Raw genomic sequence first — 24,925 nt, 5'->3', positions numbered from 1 at the left:
TGCCCACAGCTCAGAGCCTGGAGCCTGTTTCTGATTTTGTGTCTCCCTCTCTCTCTGCCCCTCCCTTACTCACACTCTGTCTCTGTCTCTCTCAAAAATAAACATTAAAAAAAAAGAAAGAAAGCAAAACTGAAAGGACTTTATGATTATTGGAAGGACATTTAAATCGGGAGTGAGGAAGGATAGTCTAGGAAAGAGGACAGGTTTCTAGCGGGGAGTGGACTATTGTGCCATCAATTGAGATAAAGAGCTATTTTGGTTAGGTGTGAGAAGATTAATGACTTAAGCATTCTTTACATAATAAAAAATAAATAAGAATGACCCCAAGTTGAATATGCAACAAGGGACATTTCTGCAACCAGAAAGGCTAACCAGAACCCTGAAATTTGTCACAAAGTCACTGTAAACAAAAGCAAGCATAATATTGAAACCCTGGTGTAGTTACCAGACCCTGAGCATTATCCTATCTTGGATCTCAACCCTTAAGAGATATTCCATGTAAAAGGGGTAAGGGTTTGGGAAACTTGTCACATAGCTAAGTTAACAGTCTGGGCAAAATACAAAATAAAAGCTTAGAAGTGAAAATTTCAAGAGCATGGGCAACACACCTAGAATCAACTGAATTGGCTACCTTCTTACACTCTGTGGAAAGGAGTGAATTATCTGAAAGGAGAAATGGTAATTTCGAGACAGACAAATGGCATACGACTTCTTCATCTGGGGAAGGATAAATTAACGGAACATTCTTTGAAGAGTCTGTAGAAGTATATGAAGAGAATGCAGACAGTTGGGTGCAGATTTATGGCAGGTACAGCCATGTATGACTGTGACCTTTAAAGCCACATCATGCCCTCCTACAACATGCCCCGTGAAAATACTCTTGGGAACAGACCATCAGGCTCCATTAGGGCTATCCTCTCAGATTTCCAAGGCACTTCTTGTTGCCTCTTTTACATATTGTTCTTATGCCTATTGCTATCTGTTTTCAGACTAATTATTGTGATCTCTGCTAACTCTTTTTAAATAACAGAGGAATTGTAATCCTAAGTAAACACTATTCCAGTTTAGCTTGCTTGCCTATTTCTCAGTGGTATTACAATGATAAATTAATTTGTCAATGCCGGTAAGACCTTGAAGACAGAAACCTAATACAAATTAAGAATATGGAGTGGGCACACTTATAATTCTAAAAGCTACTTTTCAAAATGTTGTTAATAAAAACTTTTTGTTTGAAGACAGCTTCTTATGTACGGTAGTAAAGCTACATTTTTCTGGTTCCCCCAAGACTTTATGTCATTTGTATAAGACATAATCCTGGTGAAAAGCTTGTGGCAAGAAAATTAGTAGTAACTAAACTTTAAGTAATTGCTAATTTCATGAATTCATGATAGGAAATGGTCCAAAGAATTTAGGGACTATTCATTTATGCAAGAATGAATTCATTAATTGATCACTAATTTCTTTTTTTTTAATTTTTTTTTTCAACGTTTATTTATTTTGGGGACAGAGAGAGACAGAGCATGAACGGGGGAGGGGCAGAGAGAGAGGGAGACACAGAATCGGAAACAGGCTCCAGGCTCTGAGCCATCAGCCCAGAGCCTGACGCGGGGCTCGAACTCACGGACCGCGAGATCTGACCTGGCTGAAGTCGGACGCTTAACCGACTGCGCCACCCAGGCGCCCCAATTGATCACTAATTTCTATCCACATATTTCAACATTCTATTTTTTAAATGTTTATTTATTTATTTTGAGAGAGAGAGAGAGAGAGAGAGAGAGAGAGAGAGAGAGAAAACGAGCATGTGGGTGGGGGAGAGGCAGAGGGAGTGAGAGTGAATCCCAAGCAGGCTCCATGCTAAAGTAGAGCCCGTTGTGGGGCTCAATCTCAAGGCTGTGAGATCACGACCTGAGCTGATATCAAGAGTTGGACACCTACTCAACTGAGCCACCAAGGTGCCCCTCAACATTCTATTTTTAATCATTTAAACAATATTATGTTTGAGGGGCACATATTTCTACCTTGGGTCTCTCAAATTAGTGGGATATTATCATTATTATTGGAAAAATGAGATCTGCATTATTTTTTCTAAAAGAAAAATAGCTCCTTATTTGATTCCTAATAGTTGGAAGTGATGTGAAGGCAAATTGCTTTACTAATAGAATTATACCACAATTCAATAATATGTTTCTGAGCAATGTTATGATGCCCTCATTTCTGTTATATTGAAATAATCATAACTACTATATTTACTGTTGGTAGGAAAATGCAGTTAGCATTTAATATATTAGATGTTATGCTAAGTATTTTTGCCTATATTTAGCAAGTATGAATGCTAACATTAGAAGGCGAAAGTAAGATAAGAAACAGGAAACTTGCATAGTCAGGAAGTATCTTGAAGAAAGATATTTGATAATTATAAAAGGAAACACAGTAACTTTATAGTGAAGGAGCGAATTCTAGAAGGCATCCCCTGAAGCAGGTGATCATAGTTAACATCACCAGAGGCCAGGCATAGTGACATCATGTACCTTCCGATACGATGCACAAGTAAGGACAGAATGCCATTTCTGTAATGCCACAAAAAGTAATTTGGTCTGAAAACAGAGACCTGTGTTAAAACACGGAAGAAATAGCAGACAAACACCAAATCAGCGACATTGTATGAAATAACTATCCAATACTCTTTAAAAGTATCAAGTTCATGAATGACAAAGACTGAGGAAATGTCATAGATTGAAGGAGGCTAGGAGACTGGACAAATGCATGCGATGTAGGTCGTAGACCGGATTCTGAATAAGAAAAATGGATGGTTTGGGACAATTAACCAATATGAACGAGGCCTTACACTGGTTAAGAGTACAGTAGCCGTATTGACTTCTTGTTATCAACAATTGTACCACAAGCATATAAGGTGTTAACACTGAGGAAAGCTATATGGGAACTCTTTCAACATTTCTTGAAAGTTTTTTTTTTATATTTATTTATTTTTGAGAGAGAGAGAGAGAGAGAGAGAGAGAGAATGAGTGGGTGAGGGACACAGAGAGGGAGAGAGAGAATCCAAAGCAGGTTCCAGGCTCAGAGCTGGCTCAGCTCCAGCTGTCAGCACAGAGCCCAGTGTGGGGGTCAAACCCATAGACTGCAAGATCATGACCTGAGCCGAAGCCAGAAGCTTAACCGACTGAGCCACCCAGGCACCCCCCCATTAAATAAGCCTGAATTTAAAAAGAAACTTTACAAAAACAAACAAAAACAAGTTAATAAGTTGAAACTACTAGAAGTAACAGAGCCAGAATTTCAATCCACAAATGTTTGACTCCACATCTCTTGAGTTTTGACCACTATATCATACTATCTCCCTACTTTTGTACCACGTGCTTCTTTTCCTACCTGTTATCAGACTTTCCATAACTGTGTTTTCTCTCTGGGACCCTTAATACTGTCAGTCATTCATGTTTTTGTTCTTAGTCGACAATAATTTCCTTTAAAATGTAGTCATAATAAGACATAGTCAGAAGGCTCCCAGATGCATGAGACCAAAGCCATAAAAAAAAAGAGAGAAAATCTGAAGAAGGTACAGTTTTCTCAGATGAAAGTGCTGGGCCCGGACGATGGAGCAGTGCTGGGCAGAGCCACGCTGAGCCACAAGCCACTGAAGCCTGGTGGAGCTATGCAGGTGCCCCCTCACCAGATGGGCACAGCCTGCACGCCACTGTTTTTTTTCGTTTGTTTGTTTGTTTTGCACATTTGGGGTTTAGGTGCATCCATTTCTTACCCTCCAAGGAGGGATCCAGGGGCCAGTTTTCTTAACTTACAGAACCTTTGCTTTCTTTTTTACAGTTCTCAATGGTAATTGGCTGTTAACTGGTTTATTCACCTCTTTAACTGAAATCGATCTCTTTACACAATAATATAAGAAGTAATATAAACTAAAGGACAGGAGAGTGGTATAAACAGGACCCCATACGTATGCACGTATGTAGCTATAGAAACAGAAACATGTGAATGGACAGGCTTCCACAAAAAGCAAACATTAAAGGAAGAAATGGGCAATGGAGAGGGATATTACATGGAAGCAACAGCAATACAAACTTCTTTGAAATCCCCTAAAGGAAAATCTGCCTTCAAAACCATAAGTGAGCTGAGTGTATTTCAGAAATAAAGTAGCTGCCGTGGGCAGTATAACTCACAATGTTTTTTTTTTTCCCCACGGAGAATTTTTTTTTTTTTAATAAAAATGGAATTTTAACCAACTCTCACACCCTTGGAGGAGCGGATGGGACACGGGTCATTAATCCAGTGACTAAAAACACTGGAAGCCTAATTAAAAGATCACAATGTTCACGAGAAGGGGCTAATCAATACGTAAATATACGGACAAGAGCCAGGCTATTCCTTTTAGGAATAAAGCCCATCAATTGAATTGATTTTCTGAGTTGGAAATTCTAACTGCTTCAGTACTTTTTTGGTAACAGAACCAGGAATTTAAAATTAACCCTGCACATTGAATGATGTGCTGCACGGGACTGTTCACATGCTAGGAAACAAAATGCAATCATTGTGCAGTTACCTGATACTTGTTCAGACAAACTGGGGTTAAGTGAACTATCACCATATCTTTTGACCTCTCACATTTCATGGTTTCCAGCAAACACGTGGCTTACGGTTGCTTGCCTGTATTTGCACATTTTGAGAATTATTCAAATTAGTTTGTGGGGATATTTACCATTCCGGCCGGGTGTGGAGGAACACTTGAAGGGCACAGAGAACAAAAATAACAGGGTTTAATAAAGAAGCCTTTGGAGGGTACGTGGGTGGAGGGTGAGAACCAGAAGCCACTTCTGGATTTTTCACACTATTCTACAAGCAAGGCAGTGGATTCTGCCAGGCTTCTCACGCTGAAGTGATACATTGATTACATGATAATCACCGAGGGTTCTCGTTAATATACAGATCTGGGGGCGCCTGGGTGGCTCAGTCAGATGAGCTTCCAACTCTTGATTTCGGCTCAGGTCATGGTCTCAGGGTTGTGAGATGCAGCCCCATGTCGTGTCCATGCTGAGCTTGGACTCTGCATAAGATCCCCCCCCCCCCTCTCTCTCTGCCCCTGTCCCACTCTGCTTTTAAGTGTGTGCGCTCCCGTGCTCTCTCTCTCTCTCTCTCTCAAATTAAAAAAGAAAATAGAGATTCTGATTCTGTAGGTCTGGGGGTAAAGGGGTGGAAATTCTGCATTTCTAACAAGCTCCCAGGGCTGCTGATACTGCCCCAGGGACCCCACTTTGAACAGCAAGTCTCGATGTCACATCACGGTCTTTGAAACACTAAGACCATTGCTGTAAGGAAAGTTTGGCAAGTGTGAACTGTGTTAAAAGGGTATACAGACTTCATTCTGGATAACATGGTCTCACTTCACCTGGTTACAGTTACATGGCCTGGAAATTTCCATTTCAGGAGTTGAAGCCCAGAGGTACCTACTAGCCAGGACCCAAGCAATGATTTGTGGCCACACTACACCTGAGGGCAATGACACTCTTCTGTTAAGTCCTTGACTGGTGATCGTCCAACAGGGCAGGGCAGGAAAAACACTGTCTTCCCTTCTTCCCCGTCAGTGGAAAATAACTAAAAAAGTTAAATGTTTGCACGGTGATTGTTAATATTAATGGAATGGACGCCACGGAGTTAAGCATTGCACAAATGTTAAATTGTGTAATACTAATGACAACCTGAGAAGGTAGGTACAATTATCCTTCCCATTTTACAGATGAGAAAAGAGATGGCAGAGCAAATAACACACTCAAAGTCACCCAGGTTGTAGTTCGCAAAGGTGGGGGACTCAAATCCAGGTAGCCTGTTTCTAAGTCTGCATATCTAAACACGGTATCGAGCTGCCTTTTGACTGATATGTTCAGATCTGGAATTCAGTGAAGGCCAAGTTCGTCAGGAGAGTAACTAATTCAAAACTTGATGATGGGGTGAAATTGAAATTTAGGCCAAGTTCAATTTTAACGTTTCATCTTTCTTGGTTAATTTCTCTTTTTTAAGTTTTTATTTGGAAATAACTTCAAATTGAGGTTACAAAAATAATGCAAAAAACCCTCCGTACTGTTTATGCAGACTCACCAATTTTTAATAATTGGTCACATTTGGCAACTTCTGGATTTTTCAAAAGCTGTGTAAAAATGTATGCCCTCCCAATGCAGCTTCTAAGAGCTGCTCCCATAGGAAAACCTACCAATCTCTACAGCCTACTCTGCAGGGTATCAGGATTCCGGTGGCTAACTCTTGCCCCATTTATCAGCAGTGAAGCTTACTTGACATTTTTTCTCAGGCAGCTGCTTCATAATAAGGAATTCCTGGCGATTCATCACCAATTGAGAGTGGCTACAGGTGGTTCACTTCTAGTCCCACTGGCATTTTAACAGACAACTTCCACTAAAGAAAGAGACACCAGCTTTCTGAGGCTGGAAACCCAGGCACAGCAGGAGTTCTAACAGGATGATACTTTATGAACAAACCATGTGAGATTTTGACTATTTTCCCTAGTAAGCAATAGGCTATATTTTGGTAAGAAGAAATAGACAAAAAGAAAGATAACAAAAATTGGTATAACCAATATTTTTAAAAGATACTAACATACTAGCTTGTCCAAGCAATCCCAATCCCCAAATGTCTTTTATCTTTTATCTTCTGTACTTTAAGATTTTTCACAAGAATTAAGTCTCTTTGCTTTTAGTTGTGTTCTCTCTTAAAGAGGATTCCATTCCATTTACATTTTGCTAAGGTTTCAGTGTTACAAAATATTTCCCTGCAAAAGAGTCATGTGAAAGCTTTATCATTTTATAACTTCAGGGTGAGAATATGTTTTGTGGTCACTTTTCTAAAATTAACTGTTATTAAGTCTTCACGGACTCACGGAGAGATCTCAGAAAAGATGATCAAAAATAGGTTGGAGAAGAGAATCTAGAAAACAAGAGTAAATGAAATTATTTATTCCATCTGAGATATGGCTGTGGGATCCCATTTTTATAGCTTTATGATTGCAAAAGGCTAATGTGAATGAAATCTTCTAAGATTTCACAGAAGCCTCAAGTGTTTGCCTCACTTGTGACTTTGAAAGCTGGGCAGAGATTCCTTTATCTAGAATATTTTACAGCCATCATTGGTAACAGATGATGAAATTAAGGTTACCCCTATGACTCTAATTTTATAGAAATAATGGTGCCCGTCCACTAAAGACACAATATGGAGAAATAAGATGAAATTGAACTGAAATAGAATAAAATCATGTGAGATTAAAAAAAAATGTTCTTGATTTGGAAAACGAAGTCTTGTTATACACATGAAAACTGATCACTGTGGGCTTCATAAAACTATCTTAAAACTCTCCAACATCGCTTCTATGTCTGAGGTGGTTCCTAGATTCAGGAAGGGTCTCAAGGGTATCTTAAATAATCACTACTATACATCTGTTTAGATGACGATATAAGTAAAAGGAGTTTACTAAACTCAGCACATTAGGTGAGGAATGTTTAATCTGTACCATTACAACCAGCAGCAGGAGAAGGAATAGATCTTTATATGTATTTATTTACTGGCTTTAAGGCAGGCGGACCAGCTCATTTCCCTGGGATACAGAGGAACAGAACTCATTTACTCTAATCTCATGTTAGTTTTGTGGAATGGAACAAAGAGATGTCTTCATTTTCTGTTTTTTAAAAAAAAAATGTTTATTTTGAGAGAGAGAGAGAGAGAAAGAGCACGTGCATGCGTGCACACAAGCAGGGGAAAGGCAGAGAGAGAGGGGGAGAGAGAATCCCAAGCAGGATCTGTGCTGTCAGGACAGAGGGTGACACCAGGCTTGATCCCATGAACCATGAGATCATGACCTGAGCCAAAATCAAGAGTCTGACACTTAACTGTCTGGGCCACCCAGGCACCTCACCATGCCCTTATTTTCCATAAGGGCCCTCAAATAATACTTTCTTCAGGACAGAGAGAATTAGTCTCAAAGATCATTGACTTAAGTAAGTAAATAATAATAATAGTAAAATCAACTAATTAAACCTAAAAATTTAGTTAGAAAGACTCATGCAGACAAAACTCATCCTAGTCTGTTATTAAACTAGAGGAAAATCCTATGAACAAAGGCAAATAAGGCCAAGTTGATAAACTGTAAATGTCTTGGCTGAAACAGAGCAATTCAAACGCTAGAGCAGCAAATATATTCAAGCAGCCAAAGTAAAAATAAATAAAAACAACTTAACTGTTAGTTAAGGTGTGAACAGACCTGAGGCAAAAATGTGTAGTCTAGAGAGTAGCCTAATCTAGATAGCAAATTAAGTAGACTTTTGAGTTAATCATTTAGAAAAATCAGCACTTATCAACAGATTTTCTGATGCACAGGAAAAAAAAAGAAATTGTGCAGAATGAGAAAACGAGGCACAGAGAGGCCAGAAACCTAGCTGTCACCATGGACATTCACATTTAGCCCGTCAACATCAGCATTATGCCAACAGGAGACCTATGGAGGTGTTAGTTGAAATGATGTTATTTTCTTGGAAAAAACAAACAAACCCCAGAAGACTTAAGTTTTTAAATGAAGGTTTCTGTTTATATTCACATAGTCTGAGGATCTCCACCAAGAACAGCCTGATTTTTAAAATTAAAAAAAAAAAAAAAAAAAAAAAAGACCACATCAAAAAACATACAAATCTCACAAAAAACCTTACCTGCATTATGATAGAGAGGGAACAGAATTTCTTTTCATGTTGCTGGGGTTTCTTATATAAAGAATCAATCTTCCTACCAACATATAGATTTTTTTTTTTAAGCTAAGAGTGTGTTTATGTCTGGCCAAAAGCACACTGGTGTCTTCTTGGCCAAAAAAAAAAGAGGGGAGGGGTTACAATATAGATACAAATATATAGATACATATCTGTCTATCGGAGACTCTTAGAGATCACTAAGGAATTAACTTATTTGAGGGTTATTTCTTGTTATAAAGAATAAAGACTCTCAAATAGCACTGCCTTACAATCTCATTTTTATTTGATATTTTCAGTGTCCTTTCATATCCATTTCATTTTTAGTCTCAAAATAGCACTAGAGGATAGTCAAGGCAGGCATTTTTTTCCCCTTTCTTCCAGGTTATAAAATTGAGGCACAGAGAGGCCAGAAACCAAGAAAATGAGTTTTGGAGCCAAGGTTTCATGACTTCTAACCCTGGATTCCTTCCACCAGGACAGTGGTACTTCTCTAGAAGCTGTGAATCAGAACTTCATAAACTGTGGTTTCAGAAAGCAAAATAGTTTTAATTTGACTGGCTATTGAATCAAACTTTGTGCCCAAGCAATATATTAAGTAATATGGATATAGAAATATAGAAGAAAATAGCAAAACTGTGGAGTTTGAAGGTCCACACAGAGGAGAAGAAATAAATCCAGACTTGTTCCTAGGTTTATAGTCAGAAGCTTCTAGATCTGCAGTCTGACCACTGGGTGACTTTGAAGAAAGGACAAAAATATCCAAATAAGTACCAGTATTTGAATATAAAGCGTCTGGCTCATTGCATGCCATATGGTAGGGACTTATACAAATTTTTCACTTTCCTTTGTCTAAGAAAACATGCTCTTTCCTTTAATCTGTCAAAGTTAAAACTAGGTTTTAACATCTGCTTTTTTTTGCAATAATGATTTAAGAAATGTTATTTAAACCTAAAAGGATAACGGGGAGACTATAATCAAATTGTAGCATACATACATAATATAAACACTAATGTGTGTGGCTTCCACATGACCCATATATGAGAAGGGAAAAGAAATCAGTGTGTTTCGACATGTGAGGTAAATGGTTTCTAAGTTTTCCTCTGCCCTGAAATTATAAGATATTTTTGTGGATAGGAGAAAAGGGAAAACTCCTACTCCAATTCTACTCTCTTCCTCTTACTAGAATATTAATGTAAGATTCCAACATGCTGTTTAGACTGCATTTATAAATGATGGTGGGGGAGGGAAAATATTTCTTTAAAAAATCATGCTTCCAAGTCAGACACTGCTTTTTATCTTTCTCTGCACAGTTCTGAGGCAGCTGGAAGGAGGAGGGAAGGTGCGCCTTTAGGAAAACCGAATCTTCTAGCTTTCTCACTCAACTCCCGCTTATCTAGAGCTGGGTCAGTTAGCCAAATGCCCTTAGTATGCCCCTAGCCACATATAGCTTTTCTCTTTTTTGTCTGATTTGTTGACAGAATGCATGCTCTTGGGCATGAAAACTACATTATTTGGTGATAAGATTTGAGAATCTCCCTCTTCCCTTAGGGCTTAAATTTAAGTCCTGTTTCCAACTAAATTACCAGAGAGCTTTGCATCAAGGATCATGAAGATTATGACATCAACGAGCCTGATTAATAAAGTGAATGTGTTCTTTCCCATTTGCCATTTCCCCTTCTGCTAAAGCCTCTCAGTAACATCAAGGGAGAGAGTAGCTGTACTTTGGTGCCTGGGTGGTGTAGGGGTAGGAGGGAGAATGTTTATGGACAGTATTGAGCCCCCTGGTGATAATACTACCTTAGCATTACAATTCTGTCATCATCCCCCAAAACCTGATTCTACCCCCAGGAAGGCATAACAGAAATGGAGCAAATCAGGCAAGATTGGAAAGGTGGGGAGGCCAACTGAGGAAATTTTTAAACATGAGTCACTCTTTAAAATTTGGAAATCTCAGACTAATACTTAACCATCACACTTAAGAAAGCAAGAACGTATGTAGAAAAATATTTTTAAAAGTAATCTATTAACTAAATTTATAAGTTCCTAGACATAAGACTTACTTAAATGAAGGACTCTATATGGCAAATTTTTCCAGGAAAGAAAAAGGAGGCTAAGAAATATTATCAATTCTATTGTTGTAAAGGGAAGTGTGGACCTAGGGGTGTGTGTGTGTGTGTGTGTGTGTGTGTGTGTGTGTGTGTGTGTGTTCTGTTGATAATGACAGGAAAATGGGTACAGGACCGATTTCTAACTCTAAGAAATGTTCGGTGATAGCTAAAATTCTTGTTGTTTTCTTTTTAATTTTTTAATGTTTATTTTTGCGAGAGAGAGAGGGAGAGGGAGAGAGGGAGGGAGGCACAGAATCTGAAGTAGGCTCCAGGCTCTGAGCTGTCAACACAGAGCCTGACATGGGGCTCGAACTCACAAGCCATGAGATCATGACCTGAGCTGAAGTCAGATGCTTATCCAATGAAGCCACCCAGGCGCCCCTAAAATTCCTGTTAAAAACCAAAACAAACAAACAGACTGTGACAATGACAGAGCTGAAATAATAAATGTTGCTACCAGTGATACATATTTAAAAACCTGAGCATGGAATACCAGATAAGCTTCCAAGCTGAAGCTCACGATTTTGTGCTTGGTGTTGAAAGCGAAGTGTCACCCCCACACTAACAGGAAGAAAAATGGACCATTACAGCATCATGATTTATCTTGAGACTAATCAGAGAATTGAGGTCACACGGTAACCAAGAGAACCCTACTCCAACGACAAAAAATATTCTTCAAGGCAAGACAAGACACATGAGCGGCCGCACTCTCGGGAGAGCACAGCAAAGGAAAGTGAGTAAGCAGAACTCCGCTAACACTTTAACCGATGACCTTCTTTGTCTGCCTCGAGATTTCATCCGTTGTGGCTGACAGCAGAACTGGGCCAATTTATGGAAACTTCAGTTGGATGCACCCGACATTTGAACTTTTACAGAGCGTATTAGGTACTGCAATATTGTGAGCAGATTGTCAAATGCAAGAAATTTCTGATAGACATTGTCCTAATCTAAAACTTTCTCATTTTCTCTTTGAAAATCTTGTTCTAAACCCAACAGGGAATCGTTTCTGAATCTGTCATTTTGTCTGGGGTTGCCTGAATGTGGAAAAGAAAAGGGATGATGGAATTCATCATCAGCGGAGATGGGGACTTTGCTTGACTCTCAGCCTCAGACCGCATGTGCTCTACACTGACAATTCAGTGAATTATCTCATGGTGAGTTATAATTAATTCCATTTTAGCTGTTAGCAATTGTTCTCTTAAAATAGGAAAGTCTACACATACACAATGAAGGATTTTGGCCCCAAATTTTGATATAACCATCAAATCAGTGCCACTTTATATCTCTAAAGTCATTCTCCATTAGTTCTCTCTCTTTCTTTTTGGAACTGTCTTCTTTAATGTTTATTTATTTTTGAGAGGAGAGAGGGAGAGAGAGAGAGAGAGAGAGAGAGAGAGAGAGAGAGCACGAGCAGGGGAGGAGCAGAAGGAGAGAGGGACACAAAATCTGAAGCAAGCTCCAGACTCCGAGCTGTCAGCACAGAGCCCCATGTGGGGCTCGAACTCACGAACGGTGAGATCATGACCTGAGCTGAAGTTGGACGCTTAAATGACTGAGCCACCCAAGTGCCCCGTCTGTTAGTTCTATCGTTAAGTCAGTAATGGTCATAACATTTGAAAGGTTAAAGTTGTGTTTTCCCTTTGTCATATCAAACTGAAAAATCCATGAGTTCACTGATGGTAAGATCACTGGTATTATCTGTGATAGCAAAACTAAACTTTTCACTAAATGTTAAATCAGGTATTTATGAGAAAAATGACTATCAAAAACTGCTAGAACCAAGTGGGATATACTTTACAGACACATTGTGAGTGTGGGCTTGGCTGCCTAGGCTAACAGCTGAGTTTCATCACTTAGTGGTAGCTGGAGGCCTCTAGGCAGCTTATTTGATTTTTCCCTTACTCAGTTCTCTCATCCACAATACCTGGATGGCAATCATATTTAAATTATAGGGTTATTATGAAGATTGAAAAGCTAATCCATGTAAGCATTCAGCCTGACAGGTACAATAGGATACCACTGACCAAGGAAGGTAAGCGAGGCCTGAATTGATATCCTGTCATCCCCACTATACAGAAACTACACCTTGTTACAAGTTACATTACTTGTTTAAGGAGCCAACGCTGGTAAAGGATAAACTCAGGCTGAAACATGTTCGGAGACTTCCAGATTTAATTTTTTTGCCCTTTATATCAAACTTTTTCACTGAGATACCTAATTTGGTTATCTGAATCATAAATGTTTCCGGTGAAATCTTTTTCAGACCAAGAAAGTAATAAACCCATGCAAAATGGCAGATGCCAAATTCATGTAACTTTTTAAAAAATGTTCTCGGGAGGCCTGGGTGACTGAGTCGGTTTAGCGGCCGACTTCGGCTCAGGTCATAATCTCATCGTTCGTGGGTTCCAGCCCCGTGTCAGGCTCTGTGCTGACAGCTTGGAGCCTGGAGTCTGCTCCGGATTCTGTGTCTCCCTCTTTCTCTACCCCTCCCACACTCATGCTCTGTCTCACTCTCAAAAATAAACATTAAAAATTTTTTGAATGCTCTCTAAATTCATAGATTAAAAGAAAACAAAATCATCCAAGAGCAATCTCAACTTTGAATATTCAATTCATTATCTTACTAGAGAAATTAATGGTTAATTTAATTAATTGTTAAATTGATAGTGGCTTCTCAAAATAATTCTTTTTCACTTTCTATAATACCTTATATTCAATTATGAATCTAAATTGCAATTGCAGAACTAAATAGTAAAAAGTGATCGTAACAAACAACATTTATATGCCAGTTAAAGCAAAAATTTTTTCATAGCAGAGAAAAAGAAACTCAAAATGTCAAAGCACTTACTGCAGCTTGCCGGTGAGTATTGGACAAAATTCCATGGATCTTCACTTTGTCTTTTTCCATCTGGTCTATGTTCACCCACAAATTCCGGCTGGCTGAATCGGAGGGACCATATATCCGAGATATATAGTAATTGTGATCTGTGTCCTCCTGTAATAAAAGAATAATGCACATCAAGAACAGAGATAGCATGGAAGAAACTTGAAGGTATTACACCAAGTGAAAGAACTAGACAGAGAAAGACAAATACTGTCTGTTCTCACATATATGCAGAATCTTAAAGAGGTGAACTCAGGGTGCCTGAGTGGCTTAGTCAGTTAAGTGACTGACTCTTGATTTCAGCTTAGGTCATGATCTCACAGTTGTGAGATCCAGACCTGCATGGGGCTCTAAACTGGGCATGGGGCCTGCTTAAGATTCTCTCTCTCCCTCTTCTTCTGCCCCCCCTCACCCTTCTCACCAACCTTCCCCTAGACTCACACAGGTTTTTGTGCTCTCTAAATAAATAGACAGATATAAAATAAAAATACAATACAATATAATACAATACAATATAATACAGTAGCTGAACTCATAGAAAAACAGAGGACAATGGTGGTACCAGGGGCTGTGGGGTGGGGGGTGTTGGCTAAAGAGTACAAATTTCCAGTTATAAGACAAATACGTTCTGGGGATGTAATCCACGGCATGGTGACTATAGTTAACAATACTGTATTATATACTTGCAGGTAGCTAAGAGAATAGATCTCTCACTACGAAAAATAAATGGTAATTATGTGATGTGATGGAGGTGTTAGCTAATGCTATGGTGTAATCATTTTGCAGTATATAGTACACCAAATCAACAGGATGTACACTTTAAACGTACACAATGTTCTATATAAATTCTATCTCAATCAGGCTGGGAAAAAAAAGCATTTAAGTCACTATATACCCAATGTATATAATTGCCAGAGTTATACACAGAGTTCCATTAAAAAGAAAAAAAAGCCCTCAAAAGGAGAAAAAACCCACAAAACCCTAGAGATACTGTCCCTAAAATTCTTTAAAAATCAAACAAAAAGGATATTATGCAACTAGAAATATTACTATTCTTCAAAATAGCCAGAGGAGTTAAATAACCTCTAAGGGAAGTGAATTAGATTTAAAAATAAATAAAATAAACCTCTTTAGAGGAAATTGTTAAATAAATAAAACACAGAGGAAAATACACACTCTGTTTACAATAGTCTTTTTACCACAGTAATTCTAGGGATCTAATTGCTGCCCAAACAAAATGTCACTTTTGGAACTATTTACTGAAAACCTGAACTATAATTACTATTGAGTGACAACAAAGCCAAACTTCTCTTCTTTAAAACTAGGTCTTTATATGAAGACCTGCTTTCAGTTAATGATCCCAGAAATGGAAATAATACATTTTCCCCCTATAATTTGGGTTATTAAATGCTACTTTTATTTGAATTCTCACTATTGATTATCACAATGGTGCCTGTCACAAAACCTTTAATTTTTGTGCTCTCACTGAATGAAGAGATTTACATGTTTTAAAAGGCAATTTTACTGAGGAAAACCCAGAAAAATCATATGATTCTCGACTAACTTGGACTGCAGTTAATTTTTTCTAAACATAAAATATAATTGTGCTTATCAATTTGAGGAGTCTGCTAGGTAAAATAAATTTAAAAACATTCATGTCTGATGAATGTTTGTACGAATGTAAGGATAATGTTTGTAAGAATGTATGTAGGAATGTAAGAATAATGTTTGCCAAATACAGTGTATGTGATTTGAATCATAAAGTTTAGAATGTGGATTTTGTCTAATACATTTGTTACTGAAGTGCTAATTGAATAAAATACGATTATTCTTGAAATCTAGTGAAAACAATTCCATGTACCTTTCAAGTCATCAGGCTAGAAATATATAAAACTGACTACATAAAGGAAAGGAATTTTCTATGCAGCATTCTAAATAGATTTTGTCCCATGACCAAAAGAAAAAATATGACCTTAGATATAAATCTTGATAAGTGATTAAATGTTAACAGTAAGATAAAAGAAAAAGTACTAGGTAAACGTCCAACCTCCAATTGAACTCTGGGTATCAGATACAAATTATGGGTACAACCCTGATGAAAGATAAAAAAAAGTTCTTTAGAGAAAGGAGGAAAAAAAGGAGATACAAAGAAAGAAGCATGAATAAGATTTCATGCAGCTCAAGAGAGATTTCATATCCTAGTGATTTTCTAGCACTCCTTTCCAGAACATTATGACACCGACTGCCTGGGTTCTAGGAGGTAACGAGCATTTGGTTGTGTCTTCGTCACATGTAGAACTCCTTCCTACTGTCTGGTGCTTCACTACCAGAAGCTTTGTAGTGGGTACCCTCCATGACATTGGGCACAAGCCATTCTGCCCATGTCATTGTTACTGGCCACAGTAGCTGGGGGGCACCAGAAGCACACAACCTAAAAGGAACCAATTCATGAGACACGTAGGAATTTAGGTAAAGAGGAGATAACTGACCTTATTGTGATTGCTGAGATATGTAGGTATGAGACCTGCGACTACTGTGCCACCATTTGCTACCATGAAGAAACCCTGTCTGAAGGCAAAGCAAACATGGATAGAAACAGAGCCATTATCTCTGAAAAAAATAAAAAAAAAAAGAAAAAAGAAAAGAAAGAGAAGGGATGAGAAGAGAAGAGAAGAGAAGAGAGAAGGAAAGGAAAGAAAAGAAGCCAGATCAAGTGCATCTAGTGCATTCTGGGCTTGTACACTTAGCTGAACCATTAAATTTTTTAATTGTCAAATCCCCTTAAATAGACACTTTTTCTAAAGACAAAGTGTCTATTTAAGGCTAACATCCAGATGGCTAACAGACACATGAAAAGATGCTCGACATCACTTATCATTAGGGAAATGCAAATCAAAACCACGATGAGATACATTACACCTGTCAGAATGGCTAAAACGAACAACTCAGGAGACCACAGATATTGGCGAGGATGTGGAGAAAGGGGAACCCTTTTGCACTGTTGGTGGGAATGCAAACTGGTGTAGCCACTCTGGGTAACAATATGGAGGTTCCTCAAAATATTAAATAAAACCACCCTAAGACCCAGCAATTGCACTACTAGGAATTTATCCCAAGGAAACAGAAATGCTGAATCAAAGGGACACATGCACCCCAATGTTTATAGCAGTGCTATCAACAACAGCCAAATTATGGATAGAGCCCAAATGTCTATCAACTGATGAATGGATAAAGAAGATGTGGTATATATACATAATAGAATACCACTCAGTAATGAAAAAGAATGAAATCTTGCCATTTGCAACAACATGGATGGAACTGCAGGGTATTATGCTAAGTGAAATAAGTCAGAGAAAGACAGGTATCATATGATTTCACTCATATGTGGAATATGAGAAACACAACAGATGAACATAGGGGAAGGGAAGGAAAAATAAGATAAAAACAGAGAGGGAGGGAAACCATAGACTCTTAAATACAGAGAACAAACCTAGGGTTGCTGGAAGAGAACTGGTGGGGGGATGGGTTAAATGGGTAAAGGGCATTAAGGAGGGCACTTGCTAGATTGCTCACTGGGTGTCATATGTAAGAGATGAATTACTGGGTTCTACTGAAGCTAAAACAACACTGTATGTTAACTAACTTGAATTTAAAATAAACAAACAATTAAATAAACAAACACCAAAAAAAAAAAAAAAAAAAAAAACACCTTGAGTTGGATTATTGTCAACCAAAAGAATCCTAACTGACAAACATGTTTTGGTAACTTTCAAGAGACTTACGCAACATTGAATAAGGCAGTCTCATCTACAGATTTATAGATCTTGATAACAGACATGTATTCAATTCTGGTATTCTAGCTTATTATACAGTAGGAATGGAAACTTGTACCTAAACTGCCGGAAATCATCAAGTCTGAATTACAAATGATAATGATTCATTTAATTTTTCCATGAATCACATATAAGGGGCGTTTTGAAAAAAACAATCAATAAGTTCAAATAAAACTTTCAATTTTTCTCCCTATTTTTTGTATTATTATAAAGAGTTTAGCAACACAGAGATGTGATCTTTAGGTGAATGATGTAATAGAGTCTATCATGCAGCCAAATTACCATATTACCATATAAACACCAAATAGATATTCTCTTTAAAATTACATAGTTTCGGTTTTGAGCTCAATATAATTGTTGCAATCAACATATCTAAAATGATTTTGGTATTTCCCTTAACCCCTAAATCTCTATAGTTAATCAAGAAATAGTCTTATAAGGTAAAGGATATCATTATACTTAAATAATGGATTATCTGCAAAAATATACATGATTTTTGTCTAATTACAATCACTGATATGTCTAACTGAAAATAATGTTCATTTTTACTTAAACCAGAGCTTCTCAAGATAATATCACATCTTTGAAAGTACTGAAAAACTAAAGACTAGAGTTTGATGTTAGACTTCTATAGCCCATGCTTGCCAAGTTGTCATGGCAACTTTCATTCAAAGAGGAAGACAATTTATGGTTTACCTAGGAATTTAGAGGCACGAGTTTATAAATTCCAGGGAGAGGTGTTTGGCTCGATTTTTCAAGGAAAGCCATAAAATAGATGTTCTAAAAATGTGACATTTTAGCACTACTAAATTATTCAAACCACATCTTGTCCTTTATAGGAGTAATGGTACTTAAAGAGTTGTCAAAAGCCACTTCAGGCACAAAGATTTCCCTTTTCTGCTCGAAAGCAAACTATAATAACACCATAGAAAATAAAACAAAACACTACTGTGATATGCCTACTTGCCAATTCATTTAGGAAACCAACTGCTACTGAAAGTGGATGGCACAGTAGGTAGCTATAAATCCTATATTCCATGTTTCTCAAATATGCCTGCAAATGTGCAGCCGTAAACAAAGGAGAAACACCAAAAATACAGAGGGAAAAAATCATCATGTCTGTACCTAACCATTCTGCATCCATCAGCTTACACAATTCTAACCCAAATGTTGTCTTCTCTTCTATTATTGATGTTACGTTGGTTTTATGATGGATAATTTTTATGGGTGCCTCACCCTGTCTTATGCAGTAATAGCATTTGAATTCTAAATTTATTCCACTGAGAACTTAAAAAAAAAGGAATAGATTGTATGAACATTACTGTGCTAGTCACTTGAAATATATAATCAAAGTTCTTAGGTATTTAGCGTCAAATCAGTTGGTTGCCTCCCAAAGACTGTTTCATAATGAATAAAGGAATATAATTTGAATGGTTCTTACCAAGTGTTAACATATAGCAAATATATTACCTTGTCACATAACATGAGTTCTCAAGGACCACATAATGCTTATAAAGGTTTAAAAGTAGTATTTTAAAATATTACTTGTGTATATTACATTCCTTAAAACCAGAGTTAAAATACAGTTCTCTAGGATCTAAAAAATTAATGTTCATACAAGAAGCTAAAAGAATATGGTACAATAATAAAATAAGAAAAACAGTGAGCTGATAGCACTCAGGGAAATAATTATGGAGATGAATTTATTAGCTGCAATAAGAACAGAATACTCATGACAAAATTCCTATTTAGGGCATAGAAAACAGTCTTGAGATGTGCACACAAATGAAATGGAAAGGACGAAGAAAATAAGTATCTATGATACATCATATAAACTATAGAAAAAGATCATATATATGATATATACATACATTACATATATATATATATATACACACACATACATGTAAAGACATAGAAACGTATTTTATTTATTTATTTTCATGTTTATGTATTTTTGGTACAGAGGATCTGAAGTGGACTCTGTGTTGACAGCAGAGAGCCTGACACAGGGCTTGAACTCACCAACCGTGAGATCATGACCTGAGGCAGAGTCGGACGCTAAACTGACTGAGCCACCCAGGCGCCCGAAAAGTTTTTTTTTTTTTTTCATGTATTAGGAGAACAATTATTCTGAGGTAACGAAGACTTGAATCTATATATCATGTCCCAAGAAAAGATACAATAGAATTTTGAATATTAAGAAATTTCCTGGTGAGGGGCAGCAGGGACTTGCACAAATGGCGGTGTAGGGAGATCCCTGACTCACCTCTCTAGGGGACACACCAATCTACAATATATGAATCATTTCCCTCTGAAAAAGATCTGCAAACTAGGTGAGCTGCTTTTCTGCAATAAAGGATAAAATACCACATTGAGATGGGCTGGAGAAGCAGAGACGTGGTCTCACCAAAATCCCACCCCGGGTGTGAGGACACACAATAGGGAAAGGTCTCACCCGCAGGGCGCCTGTCCTGGAGGAGCAAGGAGTTGGTGACCCACATTAGGCGCCCAGACCTCCCTGGGATCGGCACCAGAGAAATGAGCCCCTAAAATATCTGGCTTGAGAACCAAGAGTGCTGATGTCCAAGGGACCCAAAGTGCTATAGGAAACTGAGATTCCCTTTTTAAAAGGTTTGAGTTAAGTCTCACTTGCCTCCAGACTGACTAGGAAAAAAATAAATAAAATAAAAGCAATTTGGAAAGCACCTGGACTATATGTGAAATTCATTTGCTAATCTAAAAGCATCTGCTGCAAAAATATAACTTCATACATACATACACCTGCTGTAATAGGTGGAATGACTGACTGACTAAATAAGCCAAGGCAGCTGCTGTAGTAGGTGGACAGGTGACACTCTCTCTCCCTGGAGATGGAGGCACTGGGGGGATGCCATCTCCACTTACCCGGCTAGCACAGGTAGGTGAGCTCAAACTTGGCAGCCTCCTGACCCCTTGCCAAGGCAGGCGGGGGTGAGGGGTGGTGGTACTATCTTGCTGAGGCCGGAGAGTGCAGCTGGTGGCAGGGCCCCCTTGTTCCGCGGTCGGGGCAGGGGAGGGCGAGTGGTGGTAGCATTCTCCAGCTCCCTAACCAAAGTCTGAGAGAGTGGGCAGTTGCAGTACTTTACCCCCCACCCCTCTCCCTGGCTAGGGTTGGTGAGCCTGAGGGGTCACAGCATTCTGCCACTCCCGACCTAAAGCTGGCAGACGTGCGCGCGCACGCACACACACACGCACAGGCGCGCACGCACACACACGGACAGGGAACTCTCCCGTTGCATTCCTCAAGCCCACAGGTGTGTGCAGTCAAGACGTTTTCCCTGCTGTCTTTATGAAGACCCTACACCCTCTAGCTGCCTAGCTAAAGCTAGTGGGTGTATGCAATCCACACAAGGACCCCCCCCCCGCCCCGAACCCCCCCCCCCTCGCCTTTAACTGTCTGGCTCCCCAGGGAAGGTAAGAATCAGAAGGATAGTTCCTGAGTTCTTGTCAGGCCACCGTAACCCAGTCGTCCTGTGAAAAAGGCCTATTTAACTTAGTCCAGAGCTTCAGCCTGAGAAATAGGCTTTGGGTTTCGCACACATTTGGAAGCTGAGGAGGTGCCCCCAAAGGATGTAAGCAGGGAGCCACCATACTTGCACACCCACCCCCCCTTCCGGCCTCACTACAGCTCAGCTCAACAGAACGGAGCTTAAATACTCATCTGGAGCCCCAAGTTTTGCAACTGTCACCCAGAGGACACCTCCAGATCCCCTGGCTTGGAGGCCAGCCGGGGTTATGATAATGGCCCCACAGGACCATAAGTATTTATACTGTAAAAACTGCTACCAGCGGGTCTGATTTCTTGTTTCCAGCCTGAAACTAAGTGCTAAATGAGATCCCTCCACCTTGGAATACTGATGGATCTTGGCACACTCTGAAAATCAGGGACATATCAAGAATAAATCAGGGGGGTTACAAAATCACAAAGAATCAAGAAACCACCAAGATCTAGGACAAGTTTGAACAAGAAGATTCATCATCTACACAAGGCCACTCCTTCAGACTGGGAGAAGTAGCTGTTTCACCTAATCCAGAGAAACAAACACAGAGAGTCAAGGAAAATGAGGGAGCAGAGAAATATGTTGTGAATGAAAAAAAAAGGCAAAACCCTTGGGAACAGACCTTAATGATACAAAGAATTCTTTACCGGGTAGATAAAGAATTCAAAGTAATGATCATAAACATGCTCGCTGAACTCCGAAGAAGAATGGATGAACACAGTGAGAACTTCGACAAAGAGACAGAAAATGTAAGAAAGTATCAAACAGAAAGCATAGAGCTGAAGAATACAATAAGTGAACTGAAAGATATACTAGAAAAATGGAGAGGTTCAACAACAGACTGGAGCGAGCTCAGGGATGGATCAGCAGGCTGGAAGACAAAGCAATGGAACTCACCCAGATAGAGCAATAAAAAGTAAAAACAAAACAAAACAAAACAAAACAACAACAACCCACAATGAAATCTTGCCATTTGTGACAGCACGGGTGCATCTTGAGAGCTAATGCTAAGTGAAATTAAGTAAGTAGTCCACCTATAAGAGAAATCTAAAAAATAAAACATAAAAAGAGCCATAGATACAGGGAACAGATCGGTGGTTGCCAGAGGGTTTAGGTGTGAAATGGATGAAGGGAATCCAGAAATATAAACTTCCAGTTATAAAATAAGTAAGTCACGGTGATGTGATGTTCATCATTAGGATACAGTCCCATGAATAACACTGTATTAACTTTATATGGCAACAGATGATAACTAGACTCATTGTGGTGATCACTTCACAATGTATACACATATGGTGGATCACTATGTTGTACATCTGACACTAATATAATATTGTATGTCAATGATACCTCAATACATTTTTTTAAAAAAATCAAAAAATGAAGAAGTCTCACAGACATTTAGAAAGACAAACCAACTTATCCATAAGGGATTTCTTCCTCCATAAGGAGGAAAAAAAACTTTGATAGTCTGATACTTCTCCATGAGATCCAGTGGAAACAAGGTCTACACAACCACCAAGTAGAAGAAAGTTACGACTCAAGAAATTTTTGCCCAACAAATCTATAATATAAATATAAAGGCAACAAACATGTTTTCTTGCTTTCTATCTTTCTTTCTTTTTTTTTTTAAAGATGTGTCTGGAATCTTGGAAACTTGACTACTCTACATTCTCTTACAAGTGGACCTTGAGAGCTTGTTTGAAGGTTCTAGCAGAGCACACAGCTACTTGTATACCCTTGACTGCAATACATTCCTCATCTATCGGGGAAGGTCATCCTCTTCCACCTACGATGCAGCTTCAGGAGGGACTCACATGGAGCACTAAGGGAGGAAGGGGACACCTGCTTCGCCAGCCAGATGAGCCGAATCAACCCTGGCAATTAATGAGGTGACAGATGTCACAGCCAGATCACCCTCACATCCACATATTTTTCATAAGTAAAAATACAGAGAGGAAATACCATAAATGAGACTTTCTTAAAATGTAGTACCTAATTATACAATCAAGGGGTGACTCAAACATGGTCACAGGAATGGAGAAGCTCTCGTAAACATACTGATGGTGAGCACCTACTCAACGGAAATTACATTAAGGGAAATAAGACAATTTCATTATTATGGTTATAAGTCAGAATATAGATGATATGAATCATGAAAATACAAAAACAGTCAATAATCGTATTTCATGCCAGGTAATAGATACATAAATCTAGAGTACAGAAATATAGTTCAAAAAACAATAAGCCCAAATTTAAAATTTTTTATCCAAAATTTTAATTTTAAGAGAACCTTTTAATGCAAAAGTCTGAAACTAGTGGCCTACAGATGGCATGCATGTCGCCAAAGGACAGCAGATACAAAGTTAAATACATTAGTTTCCTGAAATACAATACAGTGCAATCTCAATTTTACAAAATTGCATCCATCTAACTATAAATGTATACCTCTACTGTCCTATCTCTCTATCCTCTCTGGTTACACACACACACACACACACACACACACACACACACACACAGAAGTATAAAAGATATTTACCATATACCAATTGGTTACCTCTAGGTGATGAGATTTGGGGAAGTTTCTTTTCCCTTAACTGTATTACTTGAAATTTTTAGGATAAACATTATATATGACCACTTTATTTTCTTTGTCTCCACATAAAGCACTAAAAACATATGTGAAGATGCTTGAAAGTATCAATTATTGATTCCCAGAATTAAATCACCAATATATATACAACAGACACAAGACCACAGTTAGTATAGAATTAGTATGATAGGTGCTCTGAAAAGTGCTTAAGGAAGACTCCTTTAACGTACTGTAAATCAGACACCCACATTCAACGTAGAGCTCCAAGGTCAATAACTTAAAATTGCTTTGTGAAATAGTTGATATATAAATTTCCATTAAACCTTTTCTTTAAAATACTGGCTTCAGTAACCTAATTGATGTAGAGTGCAATCTTTTTCTCTACTTACTGTAAATGAAATTAGCACTAAAAGAAACGAAAATATTCATTTCTACTAAATTTTGAGCGAGAAATACTTAGAGTTTGAATCTAGAAAATGATTTTATGTTGTAAGCACTTTATAGAAGCATGGCTAAATCATCTCTCTTTGTTCATTTATGCGGAAGTCAATTGTTTCATATGTATAATGTACAACATATTCGTCATGAGAAACATTGTGATAGAATGTATGGGAGATAATGCTAAAGAATTATTCAACAGCACTGCTAGATCTTGGCAATGTCTACAATTCTTTAAAAAAAAATTTAAAGTTTATTTATTTACTTTGAGAGAGTGAGTGAGTGAGCGAGCAGGGGAGGAGCAGAGAGAGCTAGACATAGAATCCCAAGCAGACTCCACACTGTCAGCACAGAGCTCCATGTGGGACTCGAACTCATGAACCGTGAGATCATGACCTGAGCTGAAACCAAGAGTCAGACGCTTACCCAACTGAGCCACCCAGGTACCCCAATAATGTCTACAATTTTATGAGAGACATTTAAAGAGTTGCTCATGTTTCCCTTTTAGCTATATACTAGTGTAATCTGTGGGCTTATTTCTAGGACATGTTTTCAAGGATATTAGAAAGACATAGCAGGCTGGAGACACAGTTACATTCTGACAAAGAAGAACTGTGGGAAAGGGAAAAGTGGTGTGGTCTAAGACGTTAAACCTGTAGGCAGGTGATTTGATCTCTGGTTCTCACCAGCTCAGTTACTAGTGAGTTCTGTCACTTTAGTGAAGGCTATCATGTGTTCTGTTCATTACAGCGGATTGAAACT

General features: G+C 38.4%; 1 protein-coding gene across 2 annotated transcripts in view; it reads right to left on the bottom strand.

Moving 5' to 3' along the window:
- The window catches only part of PLXDC2 (plexin domain containing 2), a 448,342-nt gene that overhangs the window by 204,478 nt on the left and 218,939 nt on the right, over positions 1 to 24,925 (bottom strand). For both annotated transcript variants that reach the window (XM_045463293.1, XM_045463292.1), the window contains exon 3: positions 13,719 to 13,865. In XM_045463293.1, coding sequence (XP_045319249.1) covers positions 13,719 to 13,865 — 147 coding nt within the window. The remainder of the gene's footprint in view (positions 1 to 13,718; positions 13,866 to 24,925) is intronic.

This window comes from Leopardus geoffroyi, chromosome B4, assembly GCF_018350155.1.
Source record: "Leopardus geoffroyi isolate Oge1 chromosome B4, O.geoffroyi_Oge1_pat1.0, whole genome shotgun sequence".
Lineage (NCBI taxonomy): Eukaryota > Metazoa > Chordata > Mammalia > Carnivora > Felidae > Leopardus > Leopardus geoffroyi.
This window is presented reverse-complemented; position numbering and strand designations above follow the sequence as displayed.